Here is a 23,395-nt window from a genome sequence, read left to right as displayed (position 1 = left end):
GGATGTATAACCCCTTATCCACTTGATGCTCCTTGGATGACTTAGGGTATGGTCAACTATCAAACCCTAATTGGTCCTCCGAGTTAGTACTGATGCATTTGGAAATCATAGGAGAACTCTTCTACGATATCTCAGTACCTTGGCCGAGGACTTTATTGCATCATTTTCTGTGAGCTGCCACCTCTTACACTGAGGGTGGATGATCCCATCTTGGCCATTCAATTGTCTTTGTGAACGTCTGGATGTACCCGAATTAAGACCATTTGGAATCCCATGATTAGATATTCATTGGCCGTAGTCAAAGTACAACCATCCGTCCACAAGACGTCTTTGGTATCTCAAGTCTAAGGACCACTTACACAACCGTGATGTGAATCAACCTCATTGACAGTTCGGTATAATACCATTCAGGGATTCATATGGATCAATTCAGTGAACTCTTTCCATTAAAGAGCACCCAATATCTAGCCTTAGTGTCGCCACACTAATGGCTATGGGACCGGCCATTATCATCGTATGAGTGAGGCTAGATATTGTTATTCTAGCTGCATACTTCGATGTCCCTCTCACGTATCCTTCGAATAGGAATGTTCATGTTTGTGGCGCTGCGCCACCAACATGCTCTTGCTGCCACTATCACGTTGTCGCCACTATCATCGTTTTATCGCCTTCACCATCGTTGCACCCCTACTGCTACCGTCACGCCCCCATTACTATCCATGGGCATGCACTTGGAAGCAAAAGTGGACCGGACAAGTAAGAGTAGTACTTTCCTGATCATGCTCATCGATTTGTTTTTTTTTTTTTGCAAAAAACATGGTGTCGTGCATGGCCAACCCTAAGGTTGTGCCGATAGACCAATCAATCATGCTATGGATGCCTCCTAGTGGTTTTTATTTATTAAATGTAATGTTTATCAGAGTCTACAGGCATGGAGCGAGTGTACATGTCCCAATTACACATAGACCCTACTCGCCCACGCCCATGGTACAAGAAAGGAAAAGGTACATGAGTTATATCTAGTAAAGAAGGCCATGAGAGAGCACTCATGCCAGCAGGAGTATGTGAAGCCCTCGTAATGGGTGCAATGCTTGGAGTGTGCGGAGTCCACCCTGGTGTCGTCCGTAGGAGTCAACGTCTAGGTGCGCGGCAGGTCGGACTATCAGGCAAGAGGGTGAGCGCTCTTGCCTCCAACGCTCCATGCAATTCGCTAGTCCCGTGGACCCTCCTTCAACAATGTGTGATGCGTACGAAGAACCGGAAAGCCGAGGTGCTTAATGTGATATCATCCAGGAGCTACCTGAGGGAGTTCCTATCAAGAGAGTAAAAGAGAAGAGGGAGTTCGTGTGCATACCATGTGGTTGTCTAGGGCATCCGCCATCTGGTTTCCCTTGCACAACTGGTGAGGAACACTAGTCAAGCGAGGGTGGCACCGCATGATGTCCTACCATACGTGCTACAGCCGGCACTAGGAACATAAATCTGCACAAAGCATGTCAACTAACACATGTGAGTCCGATTCTACAACGATATTGTGAATGTTTCATTCCTCGCAAAGGACCAAACCATCACGTATTGCCATAGTCTCGACTGCCGTGTTTGTTTGGATACCATAAAAGGATGAGAAGGCAAAGAGAGTACCCCTATGCGATCACGGAGGATACTACCCCCTCCAGCTAATCCCGGGTTGCCTTTGGCTACACCATCCATAATCAACTTGAAGAGGCCAATTAGTAGTGGGTGCCAATGGACAAGTTGTAGTCAAATGGTGATGGGGGCGAGTGTTATCGTAATGCCCCAAGTGCGAAGGAGATCACATGTGATGACTGAGTTGCAGGCGCGGGGCGGTATGAGGTGGTGGGTGTGTCGTAAACAATGTTGGACTTGTCGCATGATATCCGGTGCTCGCATTGGTGTCCTTGCAAAACGAGAAGAATTTTGCTCTTTCCAGATCTCCCATGGTAAGTAAGCTATGGTGACGTGAAGGAATGGCTCCGCTTAGAGTGCGTTGGCGAGAGAAAAACCTTGCTAGAACACTCTAATGATGTTAAATTAGAAGGGGTACATTGTAGTGGGCACCAATGATGTGTAATTTGGCGCCAACAGTTTAGGGCTGTCTCACTATGGAAGAAAATGTGCTCCATAGTCTCAGCTTGGGGAGATGCGGGGCAACAATGGCAACTCAACTGAGGGAGTGACTGATACGAGTCACTCGATCTTCAGTCGGGAGGCCACGATGCATGACTCTCCAAAGGAAGAAGGAGACGCGAGTGATGATCGCCGGATGCCAAATGCGGCGACCCAAGTGCTGGGTGGGGGATTTTCGAGGAAATGCTCCCAGGAAGATCGATGGGAGAAGGACCCATCGAGGGTACCCGATGAGAGTACTCCTAGCCTGGGATAACATGTCTAAGGGAAGGCCATGCTGTTCCCAAAGGTGATGCGTGGATTAATACAGTTTTGTCAAGAAAGAGTGCATTAATTTGTTTCTGAATAAAGGCTGATAAACCATCAAGAAAGCATTACAATTTTGTCAACACAACCATTAAAGAATTGGATAAAAAAATTGAAGACGGTAATGATGTTTCTTATTAACCAAGTTAAGGTTCTTATAACTAATACATACTCTCTTATCACAAGCTACTTGGGTTTGCACCTCTTTACCGTGTGGATTCTTTTTAACCATTATGCCCAATATTGTTAGTGCTAGATGAAGAGGACTCATCCAAGGAGTATATCAAATTTCAGAGATAAAACCAGCTTTTTAGCTATTTATGAATTTCTTTCTTGATAACTTCAAGCATATGAGAGTTAAAACTCCATTGAGGTTGTTTAAAAAGGTTCGAATTCTCCTCTATAAAGATTATATGCTAAAAGGTTTGTTGGTTAATCCCATTAATATAAAAAATATTCCAAGGACTTGCAATCTTATAGTATGATAAGAAATCTACTTATGTGTACTCTTAAGTTGAAGATAAAAGAGAAGATATAATAACATGTAGAGGCTCTCTTGGTCCTAGAAATACAAATTTAAGATGAGAAGGTAAAGCTTTGACTTCAAAAGAAGGAAGACAACTTGGCAGATCCTGCAAAATCTCATCTTCTATATTATTCAAATAAATAGAAAGTAAATTCTAATGATCTAAATCAAAGCAGGAGTCATCTTGTTCACTCAAACCTAAAGAAAAAAATCCTTGTTTGCATCCTTCATGAATATCATTGCATTAGAAATTGGGAATTCCTTAAATTATCCTCTCTCGCCTCATTTTAACAATATAGTTCATCTATCCCAGTCAGCGATGTCCTTGCCTGTCGGTAAGAATGATCTTCCTAAAACGGGGCATGGCTCAGTTTTCCTTCAGTTTCACCACCACAAAATCAACATGGCATTGACAATTTTCAACATTAAAAATTGTATCCTCTCACATCGCATGCAGCTTTCATCACACAAGTTGATGTTGTATGCTGGTTAACCACATGTGACACCTTATGATGTCTTTCTAGACACTCTATTGGTCCCAGAGTGAACATGCACATGCACTGAGTGTATCATATGAACTATAACCGATGGTTGAATATGGTATTAAGGTTTATGTTTCATGAAATAAGAATTATAGTTTTCATTATGAGCAAAGAGTGAGTAAAGGTTGAATTCACAAAGAAAAGGTATTTACAAAATGGTTTTCAGTTTAGTTATATTTTTAAGGAGTATTTATATTGAAAATAATAAGGATATATTTTTATAATGAACCTAATTTGCGAAAATTTAATTTAATAAGTTGGGAATTTTATAAATTTTTCTAGCAGGAAAACTAATAAATTCTAAGCTGGTGCTTTGGTTGGCCTCTTGATGATGGATTGTGATGAGTGTGTGTGATGTAGATGACATAACTGGAAAGGAGTAGGGTTTACATTTCTTATTGTGGTGGAAATGGTCCCAAAACACATTGGCAAGTAGTGGAGTGAATCAAGAAATGAAGATCAGTGTCGGTGGTAATGGCACAAATGGATGGAGGATACTTGCGGACAAATGATAAAGTCAACAGTGGCGTATGAAAAGGTGAGGACCTAGGTTATTCTCGAGGAAGATAATGTGGGGAACAAGATGAATACAAAAGTTTAAGAGAGTGAAGATCATATAAACCACATTGTCATGTGCTCAACTGGCTGAGCGGTGTTTTTTTCCTTCACATGTCTTTATCGAATTCATTACTCCAATCTTTCATCCTTGAAGATCAAGAATGGACCCAAACAGGATTTTGCATGACAAAATCTCTTATCAAAACTTAATTTGGAACAAAATCCAAAACTGCATTTCTTACATTGATAGAGGGTTTACTATAAATCTGAGACCATGAGGGGATAGAGAAGATAAATACAAAGCCATCCTCAAAGTTTCAGCTTAAAATTCCTATGGATATTGTGTCCTAAATTTGGAGATCTCTTGACCATTGGTTATTTTATATTGTGTTATTCTTCTCTCCTCAATCCACCGTATGAATTGCTAGTGTGGGAACATAATCTATAGATTCCTCCCAAAAATCTTGGACGGAAACCACACTTAAAATTTACTAAAAAGGTGCCAATCTTTGGCACAATAATATGTGATTTCAATCTGCTGCTGATACATGTCCTTGAAGTCTCCAAAAATGCCAAACATTAGCGCATAAATGCATGTTAATGTGGTCCTTCCAATCATGTTCTCCAAATTTAAACTTATCATAAAGAGTTTTAGGCATTACATTAACATTAGCTCCAGAATATGGAAGATACCTAGTGAAAAAACTTCTCTTTATTTCAGATTTAATTAAAGGAGCTCCCAGGTCTCTCTTTCTCCTAAGGATTTCATTCAAAAGGGTAGAGATAGTACTCTTGGAAATATCTTTAACAAAATTTGGGTATGTAGGAATTTTTGAATGGTAGCTATTAAATGGATGGTGATGGTGGCATCCTTGAAGACTTCTAAAAGGTGGGAATCCTTTGGTTTCTCTTTTGAAGATTTTAAGGTACTAGGAAAGAGAATAGGATGGATATAATCCTTGGGATTTACCTCTGATATTTCTGTATCCCCATTGGTTTTCTCCTATTTCCTTTTCCAAGGTCATTTTGCTTCCCTCTCTCCAAATTATATATAGGTTTCTTTGATAGGTTTGTCAGATACAGGTCAACGAAGGTGGTCATATTCCTAAGATTAGAAATAGCATGCAAGTCATTGAGTTGGGAGTTGACCTTTGCTTTGTTTGTATTGAATGTTTGCAGTAACTTTACCTTTAATGTTCTGATTTTCTTGAGATTATTGACTGCCTTGCCCCTTTTTGAGATTCTCCATCACCATCATCATCTATTGCATAGAGGCATTTTTTTGTTCAATGTTCTTCTGCTGATTTTTTTCCCCTCGATTCCTTAATAAGGTCATTAAGAGTACTATTAGCTTAATTGAAAGAATTTGAACAGCAACAAGTAATGTAGTATAAGATGGAAATTGTTGATGAATGAAAGTCTTAGGCTGAAATGTTTTCCCTCCTGATTGAGCTTAGTAAGGTTGATTTATTCCTCTATTCCAAATTGCACCCGAAAGTTACATTTGGCGTTCCAATTCCCTAGATGGTCATCGGCGCATTGGAAAGCATTCACTTGCTCCATCAGTGGACAAAACTCATCGGAATGATGGATAGCAGAACAAATAGAGTATAAGGGTTAGACCTATTTTTAACCTCATAATTTGGGGTTTGAGCTTGAGGTCCTTGAAGGAAAAATTGAATTTGTACAGTTAGCTCCTCCATAGCCCTACCCATCTTACTGTTATCCCTTTCCACCCAATTGAACCAAATTTCCTTTTCTAGTGCCTTAATGTCAATGATTCCTCCCCTATGTGGCATGGCATTCCTGCTAATGTTTAAAAAACTTTGCCGACAACCCCAATTTCAACTAACCTTTCAATGAAGGGATTGATTAATTGGTGTGGATCTCCACAAACTTTTCAACGAACCTTTCCTTGGCACCTCTACTCATGATGTCTACCATGATACGCTCATGATCAGATTCCCAAGGTCCGATTCCCAACGTCATAAAGTCTAAAAAATTCTCTGGACTAACTCCAAAGGTCCGATTCCATGATGAGGGAATATTCTAGTTAAGGACATAGAACTCTCCCATGGTTCACTAAAGGAATCTGTCCCTTGGGCAAAGTCTATAATGGCTTTTCCAAGGGCATTCATATTTCCAAAAGAGTAAAATTTTATAAGAAAACTATTCGTCATGTCACTCCATAAAACAAAATTTTGACCAGAAGATTTAAACCTATTTTTGGCCTTATCTTTAAGTGCAAAAAGAAAAAGTCTCACTCTCAAACTATCATTGGAAACTGCTGGGTATTGCATGTAGGACAAATGTCGAAAATGTTTTCAAAAAACTCAAAAGATTCCTTGTCAAATATTTGTGAGAATGTAGGTAAAAGTTGGAACACATGAGGGTAAATACAAAAAGAAACACTCTCACCTAAGAGTGCTAAGATTTGAATATATGCTTCACTCTCAGATTGGTCAGAATATCCTCTAAGCTTGATACGTCTCATACCTTGTTCAGTGGGTCAATTGTTTGTGGAACTAGGTTTTGATCCGTTTCTTCTTTTCTGGGATTTTTATTCTCCTCTGTAACAGAAAGGTTAGAATGCAAGAGGAAATAAGAATTCTCATCAAGTTTGAATTCAAATAACCTTTGAGTGTAGTGATCTAAATGAGACCTTCTTCACTAGCAATGACCCCCATTGGTTAACCAGGTTTAAAGGTTTTTATTCATCATTGTGGAAACCCGAACTTGTGCAATAACATTATAAAGTTTCATATTAAATACTAAATAACAATGTATAAAATAATCAAGGAATTAAAACACACATAATAAAAATTAAAATTTTTTGGTTTAAGTTTCATATTGAAAATGTAATATTTGAAGATGAATTGAGGATTTAATAGAAAATGAATGAAAGAAGTTTATGAGAGTTATGAATACGTGATGAATATAAGCTCTGAAATTTCTTTTTGAAGATACAAAAACATATAAGCGAATAATGGAGATTCAAATTTCGGTTTGGAAACGATTAATAAAAGACAGAAATGGAGGAAAAACCTAGATCAAAACCACTGAATTCATAACTCATGAAGAATGATGCTCCCTACAATGTTGATCATTTGTGAGCTCATATTTTTTCACGGGACTTGGCATGGCACACCCAACACAAGGAATTAGGAGAACAGAGAAGAAACTCACTTTTTGAAGAAAGAGGTTTCCGGATTTCATGCCTCCGAAGATTTTGTGTTACAAGGTTTGCCAAGTGTAAAGAGAACAAAGGGAACATAAAAAATACCAAGTTCTTGGACCTATTTATAATATCCGATCTTGTGGACATTTATGAGGTGAAGAGATGCTCCTGACTGCAAAAGTTCAGTCAAAACCTCCCATCAGAAACATAAGTTAGGTCTATTTGAAATCTGACCATTTTTGGCCATTAATTTCTTTAACAGCCTTGGTCTGATGCATCTCTGGCAGTTGACCTGGTAACAGCTCACTAAGAGGCCTAAGATTGGGCCACCATGCAAGATTTGGCTGGTTGGGTTCATTGTTCATTGTTGCGGCATTTTTGAGTTTTCGGATAATTATCTTCAATAGTGGATCACAAGTGAGCTATCTGATGTTTGACGTAAAGAACCTAAATGATTTGGTGCATCTGATCAGGTGATCCGCAAGTCTAGTGCATCGGATGTTGTCACGTGTCCCTTACCTAAAATATAATAAAATTGAAAAACAAAAAGAATAATCATTAGATAGTGGACGCGTGTTGTGCAGGGAATCATTTCCTTAAAGGGATTACCACATCATAAAAGTGGGCAACAATCTCATAGATCAGATCTTTATGAGGGGATTGTTCGCGTTTGGTGCACATTTAACTTCCAGACTTGTGCCATTTGTTTGTGCAAAAAGAAAAAAAAAACAGTATAATTTTACATTTTTTTGTAAAGAAATTTTGTGTATAGAAGAAACACGAGTATAAACTAATTGTATGTGCACACACATGCCCCCATGCCTCTCATACTACCTCATGTGTATAGCATCCCCAACTTAAATCCACATGTCCGCCACTTGCCCATACCTGGCATGTGATGTAAGTTGTGCTGCACTACCAGCTGGCAACATCAGCCCCGTGGTCATGGGCTGCTTTCCTCCTCATTTTGGTACAAAAAGAATACTTAGAAAATGATAAATTCGACAAAAATTCCTGAAATTCAAAGATGAAGATTTTCTAAAGTAAAACCACTTTTGGGTGAAATTTTCGTTATTTCGATCCATATGAATTCCTTTCATCAATGCATCACTTTAATTGAAATATTTCATCAATCAGGTTGATTCACGTCACGGTTGTGTAAGTGGTCCTTAGACGTGAGACACCAAAGACGTATTGTGGACAGAGGGTTGCAATTTGACTATGGCCAACGAGTCTCTAATCATGGGATTCTAAACGGTCTTAGTTCGGGTACATCAATAATTTCACGAAGATGATTGAGTGGTCAAGATGGGATGGTCTACCCTCGATATAAGAGGTGACAACTCAAGGAAGACGATGCGATGAAGTCCTTGGCCAAGGTAGTCAAATATCGGAGAAGAGTTCTCTGATGATTTTTGAATGCATCAGTACTAACTCGAATGGGCGATTAGGGTTTGACAGTTGACCATACCCTAAGTTGTCCAAGGAGCATCAAGTGGATGAGGGGTTATACATCCACAGAAACTAATGACGAACAGGTTTCATGAGTGAGACGATACGCACTCCTTTGTATCTTCTAGAGCACGAGGTGTAGCTTGGAACCCCACGTATTGGAGACTCGACCTATCAATTGAGTTAAATTGATACGACATTAATTAATCTATATGCTGATATAGTTAATTAATTTGGAAGGCCAATGAAGGTTATTGGGCCGCTGGAGTCGTTAACTAGACTGATACATGGGCCTAGAGGGTCACACAAAAATGGTCTTTTGGACGTCGGAAGATATACTTAAGTTTTTTGGGTTTTATGAAAAACATCCTTTTAGTATAAATAGGGGAAGACCCTGAATGAAATTCACCAGGCCAGAATTGTTCAGGGGCCTTATCTTTTCTTCTCCCTTCTCCCCACACCCCATCTCCATCCCCGATGCGATCGCGATGATGTAACGATGACGGTGGAGATTGAACGGGGCTCGTCAACGAGAATGAGTTTCGATGTGCAGAGGATCGCGTGGATACGTCAAGAGGCTGCCCACTTGAGCAGTTGGCTCGGCTCGCTCCATGATCCATGAAATCACAGATGAGATACGTGCGAAGGTACTTCGTTACCATGGCTTTAATGATGCCGTTCTATTCACAAATGTCTTTCGGTGCGTTTTGTTTTGATTGTTCATCCAGATCTAGGCCTCTAAAACCCAACATATCCCACATTAGAAGACTGCAGCTCGGCCCCACCCGCCATGGGATTCGTACAGGCCATACGATACGGCAGTCTAGATGAATCCAATGGTTCGTATTTAACTAAAAATGGAAAAAAAAACAAAAAAAGAAAAAACAAAATAAAGACTCACCTGCCACACCTCCAATATCATTAAATGATGTCGAGAGTATAGTAGTCAACGGGCCCATCTGGACGTTGTGACACCCACGTGGCACAATCACGGCAGTTCAATTGATGGACCTGTGGACCCAAGCTCTAACGTTCATAAAATTGAGCCGTTGGCTCCGAAAGTATTGATTTTGGCCACGTTAGATCCGATGAATGATATTAAATCAAAACACTTGATCACTCCTCTCTCCACCGTTGGATTTGTCACGTTTGCTTCTACCAATCTTTATATTTTAACAACCAACAATGCATTAAATGCATTGTTGGACGCACTGCCCAAAGCACCACCACACTTGTTGACTTTTCCAAGCCATCCACTCCGTTGGATGCCGCTTTGGATCACGTATCGGATGGCATGGATAGAATGAACCCCTGCTAGCTCAACTGGCCCCACTCGATGACTCAACGTAGATTGGTCGAAATGACTCAGCTGACTCAGCTAAGTCAACTCGACCAGATCTGACCGAGTCGACCCAACCGACTCGATCGAGACCAACCCGATCGACCGGGCTGAGTCTCACTCTATCAACCCAGTCGATTCTGATCGAGTCTGGCCGGTCGACCCTAGCGATTCCGCCCGGGTCAAACCAGTCAATCTGGGCATTTTTGATCAAACCTACTCGGTCGATCAGGCTGAGACTGACTCGATCGACTCGGCCGAGTCTGAATTGGTCGACTCGGTCAACACGGCCGGGTCGAACTAAGTTGATCCGATCGACTCTGATCGGGCCAATCAGGATGACTCGGCCAAGACCGATCGGGTTGACTTGGTGGAGTCTGATTGAGTTGTCCCGGTCGACTCGGCCGAGTCTTCCTGGTCGACTCGGCCGAGTCTTACTAGATCGACCTTGCCGATTTTGACTAGGTCGACTCGGTAGAGACCAAACCTGTCAATCTGGCTGACTCAAGCTGAGATTACTCGGTCAAGTCAGGCCGAGTCGACCCAGTCCTCTCAGGCGATCCAGTCTAGGATAACCTGGTAAACTCGGCCAAGTCAGCCCAAGTTGACAGGGCCGAGTTTGGCCAAGACCTCTTGGTTGACTCGGCCAACCTCTTGGTTGACTCAGGCTTTGTGATCCGGTTAACCCGATTGAATAGGGCAGGTCTGGCCTCATCGACCCAGCTGTCCCCGATTGGGTTGACTTGGTCGAATTGGCCAGCACAGACCGGGAAGCCCGACTACATCGGGTGACCCCGGACTCGTTGAATCGACCGACCCCGATCCGTCTGACCTGGCCCAAACAACCGGGCCTGACGTGACTGACCAGGCCAGGTCAACCCATCTGCCTTGGCTCCGGGCGACACATTCAAATTGGCTTATCTTGAACAGTTCGCCTGGCCAGACCCGGTCTAACACGATGCGGCCATTCATGTCGCTCCTGAGATCAATTTTGTTGTCGCCTCTACTGATTCAGTTGGACATACAAGTTGACCAAGTCAGACTACGAGCAAATAAGCTACATAGCCTAGATCCAAATGTGCTGGAAAAGGGAGAGATGGACAAATAGACAGATCAACACCACTGATGACATGGGCGGTGAGGGTTGGTGGACCTACACAGACGACTAATGCACAATCACTCCCAAAATATGTACTCCCCCCTCATTAAGATGACAAGACCCCGATGTGAGGTTATGCCAAATTTGAGGGAGTGCGCCTTGTTGCATTCACCAAAGACGAGGTTAGGAGAATGGCCGCACCATTCGCCTACACCCTGATATGGAGATTCGCTACCAAGCATCCGCTTATAGACGATACCACTCGGATATACCTATCACTAGGGCACTTTCTCGGACCTCACCAGGGCGCGCAAGCATCAGAGTGTCTATATTTGCTTCCAACTGGAAACTCATTTTTGAAAAGCCTGGACCTGTACCACCTAGAATATTAATGACTTCATCATGCATACGTACCGATGGACTGCAGAGCAGTTGAGCACCTCATATGGCCATGCCCCCCATTCTGTCCTAGTGTGGAAAGGCTTCTGGGGCCTACTACCTCATCTCTTCACGCCCACTGCCATGGAGTCATTAGCTAGTGTTGTAGGAACATTTATACTTCTTGACAAAGACGTATATTTGTTCAACCGCCCGGGATACGCATGGGTTTGTGTGGACATCGACCTATTAGCCCCTATCCATCGCATGATTCTTAGTAGGAATGGGGATGAGATGATTCACCAAACCATAGTGTACGAGAACCTCCCATAGTTCTATACACACTACATACTTTTGGGACACACGATTACACGCGCCACCAAAAGGTGACAGAGGCCACTTCATCCCCCTAGACAGACTACCCCCGCCCGATAGCCCTACGATGATTATATAGTGGAGGCGAAAGCCTTTACCCAAGGGCGCCACCCTAATCACAGACCGTTGCCTACTGCATGGCCCACCACCTCACCGTAGGGTGTATGGAGTGGGATGCCCTCCCTAGCCCAGGGCTCCATGCCAATCAAACCTATTTCGGTTCGACCTACTCCAACAACGACACAATGGGTGAAGTAGGGTGTTGATAAGCGGCCCAAACCTAGGGCACCAGGTGCCCCATGACGGGGGACCATCTTGCCACCAACACCAACGGACATCAACAGCCACATCGAGCAGCACGAGCTGACGTCCACAACCGGTTGTTCAAGTACTCGGCTTAACGACGAGCCATTGGACGATCTATCTTCCCTTTCATATCGGGCGCAATTGTAATTTCCTTTTGAATTGTGGATGAGCCTATGTGTTTGGGCACATAGGCTGCTCTTTTAAACTGTTTATACTTTGTCGTTAAGGCCGCTCGTCACAAGATGGTCCTTCCCCATTTTGGCCCAATTGGGCATGCCCTTACCCTATATAAAGGACGGTATGCCGAAGAAGCCACTTGGAGTTGAATTCGAAATTGAAAGGTTTTCTTCATCTTTGGCTCCCGCCTATCCTCCCCTTGGGGAGATTTATCATTTTCTAGAGTAGATTGTGGGAGCACGTCTCCCCCGCATTCAGCCACGTTAAATCTCCATGGAAGAACCATCGACGATGCCCTTTCATCGTTCTTGGAGCTGATCTTCAAGAAAACCCATCCTTGGAGTTGTTTGGATCCAAGAAAGTGCCAAGACTCATTTTCTTAGCCCGTCTTGTGAACATTGCCGTTGTCATCACCGCCGCGGCTGCCGCGTAGTTGCCACCACCACCGCCGTCGCTATCATTGTCATCGCCGTTGCAACATTTGAAGCCGCAGTCGCTATCATTGCCGTCGCCGCTGGTACTTCTGAAGCCGCCACCCATGCTCTTGGCTGCCAGCCTATTGTGCCCGCCTGCGCACGTTCTTCCCTGCCCACCGTGTACTCCTTACACCGGGGTGTGTTGCTCGCCGAGAGCCGCTGTTGTGCCCGCCTGCTTGCGCGTATTGCGCGCTCTTGCGATTGCGTGCGCTGCACGCCCACGCAGTTCCGTGCATGCACTCTTTGTCGCTCCCCGCACGCCCTTGTGATGGTGTGCGCAGCCACCCAGCACACTCACCCATGCGCGCCCATCGTGTGCGCCTCATGCCATCCAACCGCGCACCCCGCACGTCCATACGACACGCACATTGCTCATGTGTGTGCGCTACTGCACACTCGCCCCGCACACGCCGCACACCCCGGCCATCATGCATTCTACCACACACCTGGTGCTTTCCATCTGCCAGATTATTCACCGTTGCTTGCACCTCGAACGTCTCTTGTGCAACCAATATTCGGGTTCTGTTGCTTCCCCTACATCCTCAGTTTGTTTACTTACTTCAGTGTTATTGACGTGTGCCTCCAATAGCCTCCGAGAGATTGAATTAACATGTAGGAATTAGCCACCATCATTATGCGAGAGATAGGGAGCTCCTTGTGGTATCACTAGTTCTTATTAAAAAGGATCAGACGTGTTCAGGTAATTCATCTTACCCCTCGCTGTTGTGGATGTCTAATTGGTCCAAAGGGATGTTGAGGAGTCTGATTGTGACCTAATCAAACTCTATCAACTCAATGGAATGTCAAAATTGTCGTTGTTGATGTGTAATTTCATTGACTTTATAACTTTGCATTTCATCAATACCACGTCTCTCGCTCGAAATCATTAATCCCTGAATTGTAACCCATGCCGATCGATCCCGGCTGATTACATGTTACATCATATTGGTATCAGAGCCGGTCATGTTAATCTTGATTAACACGGTTGGTCGAATATCTCACCTCGAGTTTTCATTAGCATCGTGCATTCCATATCTCAAAATTCATATCATACATTGCGTGTCATCTCATCGCATTTATAGAACCCGTAGTGGACCTAAATGGAATAGTTGACCATAAAATGGTTCAAACTAGGGGACAGCTATAGAACACCGTAGATAGTGAGTACGTCAAGGAGGATCCCATATACGATCCCGACATCGTGGATCTTCCACTCGAAGATCCACTTGAATATACTAACCTCGAATGCATTTGCTATTTTAGAGGTAGCGGATGGATTTGACACTCATAGTGCCCCATATGTTGCCCCAACTTCCCCTTCCCCTAGTTCCTCTCGGCCTATGTCTTCCCAGCCCTCCATACCACCCCCAACTCAACAACCGTTTCCCCGTCCTTTACCCGCATCTCCTATTAATGTTAGCCACTACATCCCTCCACTCTCTCCCCGACAAGTCCTGACGCCCTCCACCACTCGTAGCCCTCGCTGCCCATCTCCTACCCAGCCTACGCCTCCTAGCCAGTTTATCCCTTGCCATCCCACCCCACCCACCTTCCAACTCACCCCCACTCATCCGCCCCCACCTATATTCCCACTCACCCCCACTCATTGGTCCCCTCCCCAACCCCCCCCACATACCCCCTCCATCTCTCCCCCACCCACAGGACCCACTACCTGATCCCCACCCATCTCATATACCACTTGATATGGAGGAATGCTTGAATGATCATCAAGCCTCTCTCCCTAGTGATGACACATGTGGGGACACTAGTGGACTTGCTTCCACGGGCGAGGAGGATGACGATGCCTCCATATCTGAGGACTAAGATACACCTCACACACATCGCATATTTAACACCCGATCGAGGATGTGCCATGATAGTACTATGATTCGTAGTCTCATCTGGAATTGTCGAGGGATAGGCAACCCTCTTACCCATTCCCACCTATCCCTCATCAATAAGACAAACTAGGAATAGTAGGGCTAATTGTACAGATGACTACACCAGATAGCACTCACTCCATTAGGAGGTAACTCAGAATGGATCATGTCTATTGCCACTCCTCAAATAAGCTCTGGTTATTTTGGACACGAGACTATTTGTTGGAGCTCCTTGGTGTAGGAACCCAACATGTCACCTTTGCCGCTCATTCCTCCTTGACGCCTTATGCACTCACGGTAGTCTATGACTCATATAGATACCTTGAGAGAGAGGTCTTATAGGGGAACTTGTCCAGCATATACACACCCATCCGCGTCTTGTTGATCTCCTGTGGTTTATAGCGGTGGATTTAAACTGCGAGCGGGCAATCAGTGAATGCCAAGGAGGTCAGCCACCTAGGTCGAGACGCATGCAAGCATTTAATGACTTTCTTCATCAGGCTTCCCTAGTGAAACCCCCCACTATAGGTGAGAGATGAACGTGGTGCAATGAGCGCCAAGCAGATGCGTGTATGTACGAGCGACTCGATCATTGCTTTACTAATGGTACTGCACTAGTGCACTACACTATCACGATTGAGCTCTTACCGAGACATTACTCGGACCACTCACCAATCCCCATTCTCTCGGACTCGGATAGTCGTGTCCGTGGTCCCCCATTCTGATTCCAATCTACGTGGTTGGAGCACAAAGATTTTCATTGTTTTGTGCACATCAATTGGCATGGAACGATCTCCGCATCACCTATGGAGAACTTCAGTTATAGACTGTAGAACCTTAAGTCCACCTAAAAAGGTGGAATCGGCATGTATTTGGAGACATGCACACACTAGTCGAAGCACTCAAAATGGAGCTAGGTGCCATTGAGAGACAGCTACAGGACAGTTGGACAGACGAAGCGGGGTAGCGACAACTTAGGCTACATCAGAAGCTTGAGGATGTGATGCGATGACAAGAGATTTTCTACCTCCAGAAATTGTGTATCCAATGGCTGCGAGAACGTGATAGAAACACACATTTCTTCCACACTTCGATTCTCCACAAAGCCCGTCCTAATGATACGACCATATTAAGGATGTATAGGCAGGACCCCGCCTAGCTAGCGACTGTTGGTGTTGAATATTATAGCTCTCTCCTTGCCTCTCAGCCAACTGACGTGAGTGAGGACCTACTCGGCTCCATCCCTCATTTCATGACCAACTAGGAAAACGCATTACTCAGAGCCTTCCTACGCAAGCAAAGATCAGGGAGGTAGTCTTTTCTTTGGGTAGGAACAAGGCTCCGAGACTAGATGGATTTTTAGTGTAATTCTATATCGCATGTTGGGATATCGTATGCACAGACTTGGTGCTTGCTATCAATAAGATCTTTACACACAAAGTCCTACCTCGAATTTGGAAATCTACTTTCTTGGCGCCAATCCCAAAAGTGGACAACCCAGCTTCATTTAGAGACTTTCGCCCTATTAGTCTTTGTAATGTATTCTATAAAGTTGCATCCAAGATCATTACAAATTGACTCGTGACCTTCTTTGATAGACTTATCTCACCTGAACAGTGTGGTTTTGTCAAGGGTTGACAGATGCAAGACAATATCATGCTCGTTCATGAGTTAGCCGAGGTTCAAATGTCATCACCAAACCAGATATGGAGAAAGCTTTTGATCGACTCGAGTGGAATTTCCTTACCAACGTGTTACATCGCTTTGACTTCACCGACACATTCATCACTCTTGTGGATGCTTGCCTTTGAGAGAATCATTTCTCTCTTTTGGTGGACGAAAACTCCACAGGTTTTTTCATGACCACGAGAGGTCTACGACAAGGTGATCCCATCTCACCTACCCTTTTATATTGATGGAGGAGGTCTTTAGCCGATTCCGCACATAGGTGATCGCCTTGGCCTCATCCAACCATATTTTATGAAAAGGAGATGCACGATCCTCTTGCACTCGCTATTTGTAGATGATGCCATCCTTTTCCTCAATGGATCTAAAAATCCATTAAGGAAGTTCTGAGTGTCCTTACTACGTATGAGCGGGCTTCTGGCCAGCTCGTCAATGTCTCAAAGAGCAGCTTTATGGTCGGTCCATCCACCATTGTAAAGTGCTCTCAGATTATCCAACACTATACTGGGTACTCACGAGGATGCCTTCCTTTCGACTATCTTGGATACCCTATCGTTCTCTGACATGCAAGGCATCATTATTTTGATACCTTGCTGGCCACATTGAGAAAGAAACTAGAGGGATGGAAACTTCATTTTCTATCCCCTGGAGGACACATCCAACTTATTCGACACATCCTTATAAGTATTCCGCTGCATACCCTTGCGGTCCATTCATTATCTCTAATAGTCCTCTACTCTGTGGAGCAATTGAGCTCACATTTCTTATGGTCCGGTCACCTAGAGGGAGAGAGTCGCCACCATTGGGTTTCTTGGGAGAAAGCTTGTTGGTTGACGATAGTGATTGTGGCGTCAAACGAAATAGTTCTATGGGCGCTCGTACATAATAGATGGGCTCAATCCGTATCAGGGAATCCTTTCAAGACGTAATTTCACGATATAGTTTCTCACATAAACTACCCCTAGCGTGGTGGAGTGCAGCCAAAATATACTAAAAGACATAATATAATTGACGAGCATGGGGAACGACGTACCTTGTCAGTGGCAACGTTTGTCGTCTGTGTTTTCGTCGGAGCACGGGCCAATGCAGGTAATTGTGATGGAGTAGTGCCAAAGACGGGCACGGGGTAGCTCGATAGGCGGCGACAGCACAATTACCTGCATTGGCCCGTGCTCCGACGAAGACACTGATGACGAACGTTGCCACCGACAAGGTATGTTGTTCCCCATGCTCGTCAATTATATTATGTCCGCTATAGCTAATTTGAAGCTATACATCCAAAAATGTATTGGTCTATGTTAGTTGAATGCAAGACTGACAGTTTATGATTGGCATTTGGACTTGAAAACACCCACCATCATTGATAATCAAAGGTATTCATAACAGCAGTCGAGTACATGCAAATTCAGTACATTGTTCAGTGTACATGCAAATGAGTTTTTGACGGAAACAATATCCTGCCAAAGTGGGGTCTTTTGTGGAAATCATTTACTCTACACATTGGATGTAGTGTACCTGTGTCAAATGTTAGTACTAGCTGGCCCAAAGGACAGTAAATACTGGACGAGACTTTGTACGCTCGTGATAAATGGCTTGAGACAAATATTCAGTTACTTTTCTTGTGATTGGTTAGTCGGTCCAAAGAAAGACTTGCTAGTTAACGGGAACTTTTTTGCTAGTTAACGGAGCGCTAGTTTAAGAGCGGAGGTGAGGATGAGCGAGGAGTGGCAGCGAGTGACACAAACGACGGGTAAGGCTCAACGGCATGACCCTGTTCAGTGGGTAGATATGGCCGAAGTGAGAGGGGGACATGCGTTCGTCGACGGTGTCGAAGGTAGCGGAGCACCCTAGCAGTGCAAGTGTGGGGGCATGGCGACAGTGGAACCACCCCCGACGAGACACACTCACACGTGGCCGTCAATGTTCGCAGAGCCGCCTGGTATTGCAACGAGCAGTTGTGGCGTTCGTGGACCGTCCAAGAAGGAAACTGATAGCTTCCAGCGATGAAGGGACTAGATGCAGTCAACACGGTCGCGCGCAGCGCCTGTGTGCACCCATGGCGTCAGCAAGATCACCAGCAATAGTCAAGCAATCGATGACATTCATGAGCTGTCATGGAGAACAGACAAATGTCCACGCAACATAGGGGCTTGGTGTGGTCAAGGTAGATCGCCCACAACGTTGACGTGCCTCTTTGGTGTCAGCGAGCCCATCGACAATTAGTCAAACAATTGACGACTTTGCGTGCTGTCCAAGGATGCAACCGGATGTTCGCATGACGCATATTTGCGGGCACAGTCAGCACATCATCGCGTGCGTGATGAGGACCGCTGTTCAGTGATGTGATATCGGCTGTAGAAGAGGACAAACGGTTGATGACTTTGCGGGCCATCCAAGGGTGCAACCGGGCACTCACACGACGTGTATCTCTGGGCGTAGTCAATGTGTCATCATGTGCGCGGTGAGGACCGCTATTCAGCGACGTGATATTGGCTGTAGCAAAGCACCAACAGTCGAAGGCTTCAAGGGCTGTCCAGGGGTGCAACTGGGTGTTCGCACGATGCGTAGTTCTGGACGCAGTCAATGTGTCATCGCACGTGTGGTGAGTACCATTGTTTAGCAGTGCGATACCGACTGTATCAGAGAACCCTCGTTTTGTGACCGACATCCTCGTACGCAGACACTGTTGTACGCACGCACGTAAGGTGTTGGGGTGATCTCGATGGCGACGCTACGTACCCTGCGACCAGGACGTTTGGGGTGCACGCACTGAGAGGGTAGCACGCAGGGCCCGCATGTGGTGGCGAATGGGCGGAGAGGCAGCGCTAGAGCAGTGCCTTTCTCCACTCTCCTTTTGTCGTCCCTCTTTCTTTACTTGCTCTCCTTCTCCTTTCTTCTTGGTGAGACCAAATTCTGAAAAAAATATTCAGCTCAATAATCTGGTATGATCGGCTAGGGCTCCATCGTGCCCGTTATATAGGGGCACCATGGCCCTTAGTAAGGGTAGGGGAGCCCTTAATAAGGGCTCTAGTGCCCTTACTAAGGTGGGGGCTCTTATACATAGGACCCCCCTTACATGTGATGTGTGATGGACATGAACATGACACAACAACAAACACTAACATGCGAACAGTATAAAACGATGAGCCGAATGAGCAATGATGCCCTGGCATGCTAGTAGGGCTGGATGCGAACTGCCGGGGGTGTTGATGATGATGATGGTGGCTTCAAAGACGTCTCTGGTGGAGCAGGCTGGCACGCTCCATCAGCTCTCCTTAGTGGGATTGCTCAGCCTAATTTTTATTAAAACCAATGTTCAATTTGATGTACAAGAGTTGGTAGATCAACACCACCTTCATCTCTGGGAAAATGGACGGAATATTCAACATGATATAAATGAAATATCAATATTTAACACAGGAAACTGTAAAGCCCCATGTCGAGCTTGTATCGTAACTTATTATCTTTTGAATATATTGTCAATAAAGATTTATCAAATCAAACAATAATGGATCATGACAGGTATCAATGCAACAGCTTGATGAAAGCATTTACATAGTTCATTGATTATCTCATTGATATCAACAGTTTACTTGAAAATAAAGCATAGTTTTTGAAAAAAAGTTGCTAGGTGAATGATTTACGTTATATACTACATAGATTATTCAAGGAATTCAGTAAGTCATGGATTACTGTGTATGATGAAAAGGTGTATGAGACTTCTTAGCTGAATTTCTGTGTAATAGAATCACGTAAATAAAAATATGTATGATGCATGCAGGGGGACTGAAGAAAGAACTCAAAGACAACTTTTCTTTATTTTTGTTATGTGATAATAATGATCTCGCATTTATAGAATGTGTCAACTATGATAAATGCATTTAAAACTAACTAGTATATTATTATTTTTATTTACTTAACAAACCTTTCTAATTATTTTTTTTATTATCCATTCTCCCTGCCCACCTTCAAGCAAACTACATCTCTGTATAACCCTACAAAAAATAATATGTTTCACCTTTACTTTTATTTTATATATGGAGGACATCATATCCCACGTGGTTTCCTGGGATAAATGTTGAATTATTCTGTTAATGTGACAGTTTCATTCCACAAAGGATTAAATTCGTATCATTCATATACACACTCAGTTCCTATTCATCTATCTCATTATTAAATTATCTAACATTTTGATAACAATATTAGATATGAAAGTGACAGCTCAAGAGGCATCATCTGACTTATGGTTATTTCAGTCAAAATGTTTTATTTTTGTCCATTAGCACCATCTAGCTGTGGCTACAGTCCAAAATCTTGCACAAACTATTGCTGACTCAACCCTATAGGATTTCCTCCAACAATTACGAAGATGCTATCGGAAATGAAAATTGTATAAAAAATTAAGTAGTTCTGGAAAATCCAGTTATTTTGTAGTCTAATCTCACACCATGTATTGGAATTCAATATTTAACACTCTAGAAAGTTTCTGGTAGCCCAAGCACATTACCAACAATGTATCCCAATAAAACTCAGTAATAAAATATCTTGATTTAAATATCCTCCTTGTGAGCTACATTATTATGAGATATAGCTCCAACAGCAAGTATCTCTTTTTATTTCTCAGCTTGGAGGTGTTTAACTCATTCCACATCATTTAGACTAGTTCAGTCATCTCGGATATATTTATCAGTATTTATCGTTTTGTAGAATTATTCAAAGTATATGTCTTTTCCGTATTCAAGATTATAAGATTTCGAGAAGCGGTAGCCACTTCTCGATTACACTTACTTTTTAGTCCCTTTGTGATGTAGCCTAGCAACCCATTTTTAGAGACCCATTAGTAGCTAGCAGCCCAACAAGGAGATCATTCTAGAAGCTGAGATGATCTTGATAAAAGCACCTAGAGATCCACAAAACTCTTCTCACAAATTTTTCCCTAACCGAATCATCTAAAAGATTTTTGTCTAACGACATCCTATAAGAGACTGTTCTCTCACAAAATCATTTGACAGATTTGTCTTCTACCTTAATTTGTAAAATGCGTCTGCTCTTGCATGTTAGAGTTGCAAATCTTTCGGTATTGTTGTGGCAAGATATTCGTGAGCAACACAATATCTTCTAACAAATTCTACACGCCCCAGAGTTGACAGAATTTCTCTACTCAGGCCTATGAGGTTGCTGATCCTTTGTTTTAGCGTGTTAGAATGGTTTTCTCAATGTTTTGAGTTGTCTTTTGATGGGTACTGTCATTATGGATGACCATGCCCTTACTGTGGCCCATATAAGGCCCCCATATACCCTTCAAGAAGGATCACTGAAGTTTATTCTATTGTTGAAACTCCTGTTTCTATCATCTGAGTGTTGTCTTTGCTAGAGAGTGCTTTAGTTATTGTAGATCTCTACTCAAACACAGCCCCCTATGGACTCAAGGGACGGTGAAGCCAGTTCTGTGGGTTCAAGATTTGGCTGCTTGAAATAGAGCAAGGCTTGTGGATTCAAGTCATATTCCTACACTATTTGTATAATAAGGCTGCGTCATAGTGAAACACATCAATGCCTATGAATTTGAATGGTTATAGTTTTATCATTCGATATTCGAAAACCAATTTCGCTTTGCACAATAAGTATCAGGCTGTTGATAAGAATATAATATCTAATAGTTTGACACGAAATTCCTCTCTCATTTTATCTTGAACCCTGAGCACTGTCATGTAGGTGGGATTTACAAGAGACTTCGTGTCCTACTTTCAGTGCAGAACAAACGTCTTTTTGCAAAGGTTGTACTCACCTGAAAACAAGTCAGTACAATATTCAGTCTTCGTTAAAAATTCCATTTCCATTGGATTAGAATCGAAGAGATTGTCTCAGTATCTTTTAAAAATGATTTGTGAAAGCTGAGCCTTCTGTTAGTGAAATAACGGGTAACCCTCTTCGCCCAAATCTAGTACCGGGTATCCGGCATGCCTTTGCCGAAAATCACAAAAACGTACGACCTACTTGGGGAAGCGGAAGAAATGAAACGGCAATCACGTCTCACCACGTATATTACTGAAATTAGGAGCCTAGTAAACTAACGACTTCTTCTTTTTCGATTATCTACAACTCCCCTTTTCGTCCGCGATATTAGTTGTAGAGTAATGGTCTCCCAATGCCAACTTTTCCTTGGTTATTTTTTGTTTGTTATTTTGCTGGGCCAATAAAATTCCATAAATATATTAATATGCCTGTTCAGCTAAGCATACGTTGCACACAAAATTAGATTCATTTTTTCTTTCATTAAGCATTGGTGCCTCACGATTAGGAGTCTAACACGAGTTTTATTTTATTAAGCTCTGTCCCTCTCTATACAGAGTTTTTTTTATAACACGGTGGTACTCGTTCAAAGAGTAAGATTCCCTCAAGAGCTCCTAAAGTAGATAAGCTCCCGGACCCTGTTGAATACCCTTTCGCGAACAAGCGTCTCGTACTTGTGCGACGCGACGTCGTCCTCGGCCTCGATGACGAGCTTGTAGTACTGGCCGCGGACGTACCCCCTGATCATCCGCACGAAGCGCAGTTCTTCGTCCGTCTCCCTGTTGTGACGCCTGACGGCAAAACGCGCAATGTCCAGCGCGTGTTGATAATCTTCCGGCTTCTTAATCCTGTCCCATCCCGGCTGCGTTGGCTCTTCTAACGTAGCATAAGCATGGACGGCGACGGCCGAAAGAACGGCGACGATCAGAAGGACGGAAGGCAGCTGAGTCCTCATTCTTCTTTTGTGGTTTCGTTTTCAAATCTTTTGATCTAATGCGTTTTTCTGGATGTAAATAAAACTTCGTATGGTGGCCGTTTTTATAGGGAGGAAGATATGGTTGCTAAGGAGAGTCGTGCAATAGAGGGAGTGCCGCCTTGCTCGTTTTGTCAAAGCCAGGGTTCCTTGTTTGGACGAAAACCTTGGGCCGCGAAGTCAGATGAAGTGGATCTAAGAAG

The 23,395-nt window shown here is 43.5% G+C and overlaps 1 protein-coding gene across 1 annotated transcript; it reads right to left on the bottom strand.

Moving 5' to 3' along the window:
* Positions 1 to 22,823: 22,823 nt before the first annotated feature.
* LOC144702483 (cysteine proteinase inhibitor 1-like) lies at positions 22,824 to 23,174 on the bottom strand. Its single transcript, XM_078574544.1, has one exon. The coding sequence runs from the start codon at positions 23,172 to 23,174 to the stop codon at positions 22,824 to 22,826; it is 351 nt and encodes a 116-aa protein (XP_078430670.1).
* Positions 23,175 to 23,395: the final 221 nt, after the last annotated feature.

Source organism: Wolffia australiana, chromosome 4, assembly GCF_029677425.1.
Source record: "Wolffia australiana isolate 7733 chromosome 4, ASM2967742v1".
NCBI classification, from domain to species: domain Eukaryota; kingdom Viridiplantae; phylum Streptophyta; class Magnoliopsida; order Alismatales; family Araceae; genus Wolffia; species Wolffia australiana.
This window is presented reverse-complemented; position numbering and strand designations above follow the sequence as displayed.

Excerpts from the sequence above, each read along its gene's own strand:
- LOC144702483 (XM_078574544.1), bottom strand. The coding sequence starts at position 23,174 with ATGAGGACTCAGCTGCCTTCCGTCCTTCTGATCGTCGCCGTTCTTTCG.